The sequence below is a fragment of the Notothenia rossii genome (assembly GCF_949606895.1).
Source record: "Notothenia rossii genome assembly, chromosome: 4".
Taxonomy (NCBI): domain Eukaryota; kingdom Metazoa; phylum Chordata; class Actinopteri; order Perciformes; family Nototheniidae; genus Notothenia; species Notothenia rossii.
Genome location: NC_136902.1, coordinates 22,615,586 through 22,621,924, shown reverse-complemented (window position 1 = coordinate 22,621,924; position 6,339 = coordinate 22,615,586). Strand labels below are relative to the sequence as shown.

Below are 6,339 nucleotides of genomic sequence, written 5' to 3'. Positions count from 1 at the left end.
CTAGTGTGCAGGAACAGGTGATTCAAGTCATAATATCCTACTCCTTACATTGGCTATCATGCTTGTTTTTTTTATCAGGAAGCAGCCAGGTTTTTCAAAATGACTTGCAGCAGCTTTCAACCTAAGTGAGAGTGACATGAATGTGCTTCTTCTGTGGTTTTCTGTGAAGTTTGATGACAAGTTAATTAGCAAAATGGTTAGAAGAAAGTGACAGCAAGTGCTATTTTAATAATAATGAAGAATACAAATATTCAAAGATGTTGGGACTGACGGAAAACGGAAATGCTGCATTGAAGGCAACATAAGATGTTCTCCTTGTCAATAATGATATCTGATGATATTCCAAAGTCAAACTTTCCGTTTGGTTTTGGGCAAGACATTCGGATGTATGAGTAGAATAACCAGCTAAAAATTATCAGTTTGAGGGATTGTCACGGTCTGTCTGTGTTGTGTTTTGTTTTATTTTGAAAAGTGTTCACCCCCTGTCTTGTCTGTTGATTCCTGTCTCTGTGTTTGCCCTCCTGTGTCTGATTGTGTTCACCTGTTGCCCTTGTGTTTCTGCCTCCCCTGCCCAGCTGTGTCTGTGATTACCCTTCTTTGTATTTAGTCTTGTCTTCCCCTGTGCTCCATGTTTATTCATTGTTTGTTTTTCCTGTCTCCCTCCATGTGGATCACGGTTAATTCTTGTGTTGTTGTTTCCTTGTGCTACGTTTCGATTCATGCCATGTTTTGTTCATCAGCTTTTAAATAAAGCTTGCTTTTGTTTCTAGACCTTTTTACCTTTTTTTTGTAGTCTGCTTTTGGGTCCTACCTTTTCCCGAATCCTGACAGGGATACATTTCAACATTATTAAATTTAAAATGTCAGATGAGTCAGAGTTTTCCTTGTAAAATAGCCTACTTATTCCAAAGTCGAACACGACACTAGCTTTTGTTTTCAACGTCAAAACAAATGATGTATTTGTGTTATTGGGTGAGTAATGCTGATATAAGAGTATAGACAGAGAGCAGACAGAGAAGTGTTTTAGATAAGACAGTCCTTCCTTCTCACTTTGGGCCTGATGGGCAGAGCCCTGGGCGGTTTCAGCAGAGGTTTCAAAACCTCCCTCTACTTGCAGTTTAAATCCGAAGGGAAAACCTCTGAGGTGTCACTGTCCTGTGTGAAGGAGCACAGACGCAGCGATGGAGTTCCTCTCCGTGTTTGTTTCCTCGGTTTTAATCTGTGTCATCAGTGCTGCTGGGATCGCTCATGATGGAATACACTGGACATACACAGGTATTTGTATTGGTAGACATTTCAAATCCTTTATCATGATGTTTTATTTATCAAATCAACTTTTACTCCTAATTTAAACACCACATGTAACGTAAGTGCATGTGAGAGATCTGATGATCAAATGCGTATTTGTTTAGAATAGAAGTTGGTTAAACATTATATTATGCTATTTTTTTTTTTTAACATTCACGCAAGGCACTTGTCAGTTTGTTTAGAGTCGCGCACTGCATTGGCTAAATGCTTTGGATACCCACTGAGTCAATATTTGGCGTCAACTTTACAGCGCGAGAGTACGAAAGAACTTGGAGTGAATACTTTAGGGATAGGCACATGAACTGCCACAGTATCCAGTCGAACAAGTCGTGTGGTTGTCAATACCACCTACATGTGAACGGGATTAATATTGACAAAGAGTGTATTTTAAAATATGGTGACGGTTTCTTCTTGATTTTATTTGCCACAGAGGGAGCTTTGGACCAGATGCACTGGCCAACCAAGTACCCATCATGTGGTGGGAAGAAGCAGTCCCCCATAAATATCCAGAGGCGCAGCGTGAGGCACAACCCAGACATGTTGCAGCTGGAGCTGAACGGATATGATGCTCAGAGTGGAAATTTCCTCATGTCCAACAACGGGCACTCTGGTAAGAAAGTCCAGCATTAACATTACCAACTCACATTTAAAGGACTAAACCGCTGTTTTCATTCTGTTGTTATTGAACTATGAGCCAATATGAGACTGCAGTCTGCAGATCATTTCAAACGTTTACTTTCCAGTGAGTAATTCATTTAGTTAATTTCTTTATGGTGTAAAACCCATTTAGCACATACTTAACACTTTACCTCAAATATAGAAGTGTGTGGTACATTATTTCAGTCCTTATGCTCATTGTAGTGGATTACACAATTTAAACAAGTCTTCAGAAATGAATAGAATCCAACTGCTGGAAGATCTGAAATACTAGCAGGGATCAACAGTTTTTGTATGCTTGCTCTGGTGTGCTTTGTATAGTAAAATGTGATGTTTCCATCAGTTCAAATTGACCTGCCTCCAACCATGATGATCACCAAGGGCCTTCCAGGAAAGTACACAGCCGTCCAGATGCACCTGCACTGGGGCGGCTGGGACCTGGAGGCCAGCGGAGCGGAGCACACTATAGACGGCATCCGTTACATGGCGGAGGTAAGCTTTATGAAAAAAAGAGTTCTGCTTGATAAACAAAGGCAGAGTACCAGATACTGGCCTTTAAAGTCTTTAACACACAATGCATGCATCCTCCTCACAAAGCCGGCAATTAATCAAAAAGTAGTTTCTAATTATAGGCCTACTATGTATACTTCACTGTTTAAGTAAACATAAAACCTTCAACTATGAATGGAAACTGTATTTACACAGGAGATTATTACACTGCCTATGTTAGGAAAATATCACTCGACACCAGGTTGAGAATCAATAATCAGGTACTAATTTATTCTTGCAAGAAGGAGCAGAGTTAAATCACATACAAATGATATGGTTTAACTCACACACATGGGGTATGTTGCTCAACGGAGCAGGAAAAAACATCAGGCTCATAACAACAAAGTCGTAAATCGAGGTGGCGCTAATATCAGCCACGGGTGTCGGAAAAGCGTTGGGTCATCTGCGATGGGTCATCTGTGACGTCTTCTGGACTTCCTTCACGCCTCATAGAAATTAGATATGTAGGAGACAACAAGTATGTGTCTGTCTATCATAAAGAGGCAGCTGCAAGGTCGTACACAATCACACATGATATCAGTGCATTAAAACAAACCCAAAGAGGAGACAACACTAATTTCTCAAACAGCCTAAAACAAATGTTTTACAAGTATTTAATGCCAATGTTGCGTCAACAATATTATTATTTGAACTTCCATTATTCAATTCAATCTTTATTTCAGACTCAAGGTCCATATCAAATATAAAAAGACAATACACACATCAATAAATAAATTATGTCAGCCTTTTAGTAACCTTCCAGTAGAAATGTTCAGTTGCAAAGCAGTTCATCGGGTATGTTTTGGCACCTAAACTGTTTTACACTTTACCTTGTCTTTCAGCTCCATGTTGTTCATTATAATTCTGACAAGTACAAGAGCTTTACTGAAGCCAGAGATAAGACAGACGGGCTGGCAGTACTCGCCTTTTTCTATGATGTAAGTAACTCACACATTTTTTTGTTCCCTTTCCTTTATGCTATGCTTTATCTTTTGTCAAAGGTCTACAGATGCCTGCAGTATTTCGGATTTAAAAAAGCTCTGTCATAGTTTTAATTTTTTAAAATTTGTAATGAATGAATGAACAAACAACAAATGCCTCTTGATGTTTATGACACTTTGTTTCAGTCATCCTGCTGAGTTAAACGCTATATTGAGTGTTAATTTACAAGCCGACATATTGAAAGTTTTATTTATATATGTCGGCATGAGCTTGTTTCCAGAGGAATGCTCTGGATTGCAGACAGCCAGTGGCTCTCAGCTGCGAGAGGTCATCGCTGCAGTAACACCAGGGCTGGCATCTATCATGATGGCAGCTCAGAGTGGCTGAGCTAGTAGTTAGGGTTAGTGCTATTTGGACAAAGTCATTTAGAAAACAATGATTCACTGACGTGGGGGTTAAAAGAAGGACAACGCTTAATTATACTCACTCAAAATAAGTCATATTGGGCAACCAAAACAGCAGTCAGATGATCAGATTGGATGTTTTCTGAAGGTAGAAAATATGTGAACGATAAAACTATCAACTTCAAAATATTCATTACTGTTTACAGACCCACATCCTGGTTCAGCTTTGACTTTTTGTATCCTATATTTAACTTAAGCCTTTTGTTTAACAGAATAACCAAGCCTCCTTTCATTCTTTACACGCTCACCATATTGTTTTGAGTGAACATCTAAGTTTGAGCTTTGATTTTACCTTCAGGACGGGCATTTTGAGAACACGTACTACAGTGATTTCATCTCCAATCTGGACAATATCAAATATACAGGTGAGTGACTGCACACTTAATTGAATCAACCTTAAGTGTTTGAGTCTAATGGGATTGTAATGTGCTGCTGACAGGTCAGTCCATGAACATATCAGGCATCGATGTGCGCTCCATGCTGCCCGAGAACCTCAACCATTTCTTTAGATACGAGGGCTCCCTCACCACGCCACCCTGCTACGAGAGCATCCTCTGGACTGTGTTTGATACTCCCATAACTCTGTCACATAACCAGGTACAGCGGATAGAAAGGGCTTCATTACTAAATTTGAACAAAAAGTCACCAATAAAAGGAAATGCTCTGGGTTGTGTTGTTTAAGCTAATTGTTCTTCTTTGTGTATTCAGATCAGAAAACTGGAGCACACCCTGATGGACATCCACAACCAGACCCTGTGGAATGACTACCGCATGGCCCAGCCTCTCAACAGCCGAGTGGTGGAGTCTTCTTTCCTGCCACGCCTCGGGAAAGGAAGTATGTTGTTTATGAGGGCAAAGTGATAAATCAAGAGAGCAATATCATTTATGTCTCAGAAAAAACGTGGGCACGACTAAGGCCTGAGTCTAATATGTATCTTCCTTATTCTCCTTTTGTTTTTTCAGCATTTTGTCGGCAAGACGAGATTGAATCCAGGCTGCTGAAGATCGAGGGTCTGATCACGTCCCTTGGAAAGCATATTCATACAAGTGAGTCACAAAGACTGATAGAGATGGCTGGATGGGAAATAAAAGTGCCCATATTTACTTTATTTCTTACTTATTCCTTTTTAAGGTCGACATCACAACCCTTCTAGGCCTACTAGATTAGGTGAGTCCTTGTTTTTAGTCTGATTGAATTTGAGATCTAAATGTGTTTGTAGCTGTGGATGGTTAAAGGGGGCACTTTTTCATTGCTTGTGCACATTTGGGTATCTGGAGTGACTACTCTGCAAAATAGGGCAACAAAGTCAGTGTTTTGTGGACTGACCCAAATTAAAGTGCAGGTTTTTAAAAGACACCACCCCCTACCTCTCCATCCACAACCTTTGCAAAGTATAAGGGGCATAATATATCCTCTTTAAAAGGTAGATGTTTATTTCACATTTTTCTCAACTGCCAGTCTGATTGTAGTTGTTTCTGTTTTTCCCCAGAAACTCGAGCTCTGTTTCCTTTGGTGTTACACTTTCAGGAGAAAAACTCTGGCAGTTATGCTTTGGCTCGCCTCGGCCATCCCATGGAGCTCGACTCCTTCACAGTCTGCATGCACGTGCGGCCTCAGCTCGAGGGAGTCCACACAGTCATCTCCTACTCCAGCAACGGCAACGACAACGAGCTGACCATCTCCATCGTGGAGGACAGGGATTCGAGAGAAGTAGGCCTCTGGATTGGCAACGAGTTTGTCAATCTGCCACACAACTTCAAGTCACACAAATGGGCCAACTACTGCATCACCTGGTCCTCCCTCACCGGGGGAGCAGAGCTGTGGATCAATGGCATGGTGGGGGAGCAGCGGTACCTAAAGTACGGTTACACAATCAGCCCTGACGGTGTGTTCATCGTGGGCAAAGACCAGGACGGATTACTGGGCATCTCCAACGCAGATGCCTTTGTGGGTAAGATGACAGACATCAACGTGTGGGACTATGTGCTGACCACGGCAGATATCCGAGACCAACTGTCATGTGAGACAAACGGCACCGTGATGGGAAATGTGTTCAGCTGGGGATCCACCGAGCTCAGTCTGTTTGGAGGCGTGCAGCTGGACAGTCAGTACAGATGCTGAAGAGCTCCTCTTCGCTTTAAAGTTCTGCAAAAAAAACAAAATATAAGTGCTGATGGGGGAATAAAGTGTCTAAGTACTGAAGGTTAAAATGTCTTTCAGGGAACTGTAAGTCAATATTTAATGCAAACTGCATCTTATAACTTTGGCCATGCATTGTATTCATATGTTTGCATCTTCAATAAAGGCTTAAAAGTGACTCGCTGGTTTGTTTAATGACTCAAGTTCACATACACACCTTTTTTAAAAGGCTGCATGTTATCAAGTTCTACTATATCTTTAGCAATTGAATTACACAAG

The 6,339-nt window shown here is 41.0% G+C and overlaps 1 protein-coding gene across 2 annotated transcripts; it reads left to right on the top strand.

Annotated features, from left to right (window-relative positions):
- Nucleotides 1-524: 524 nt before the first annotated feature.
- Nucleotides 525-6,238, top strand: ca6 (carbonic anhydrase VI). 2 transcript variants are annotated; one of them, XM_079674906.1, is made up of 11 exons: nt 525-676; nt 1,118-1,275; nt 1,739-1,918; nt 2,309-2,457; nt 3,357-3,452; nt 4,219-4,285; nt 4,360-4,517; nt 4,629-4,755; nt 4,884-4,967; nt 5,053-5,088; nt 5,411-6,238. In XM_079674906.1, the coding sequence occupies exons 2-11, from the start codon at nt 1,182-1,184 to the stop codon at nt 6,040-6,042; spliced, it is 1,623 nt and encodes a 540-aa protein (XP_079531032.1). In that variant the 5' UTR covers nt 525-676; nt 1,118-1,181; the 3' UTR covers nt 6,043-6,238. The 2 variants fall into 2 exon arrangements, with proteins under 2 accessions (XP_079531032.1, XP_079531031.1); XM_079674905.1 differs by having other exon boundaries at nt 634-1,275.
- The last annotated feature ends 101 nt before the right edge of the window (nt 6,239-6,339 follow it).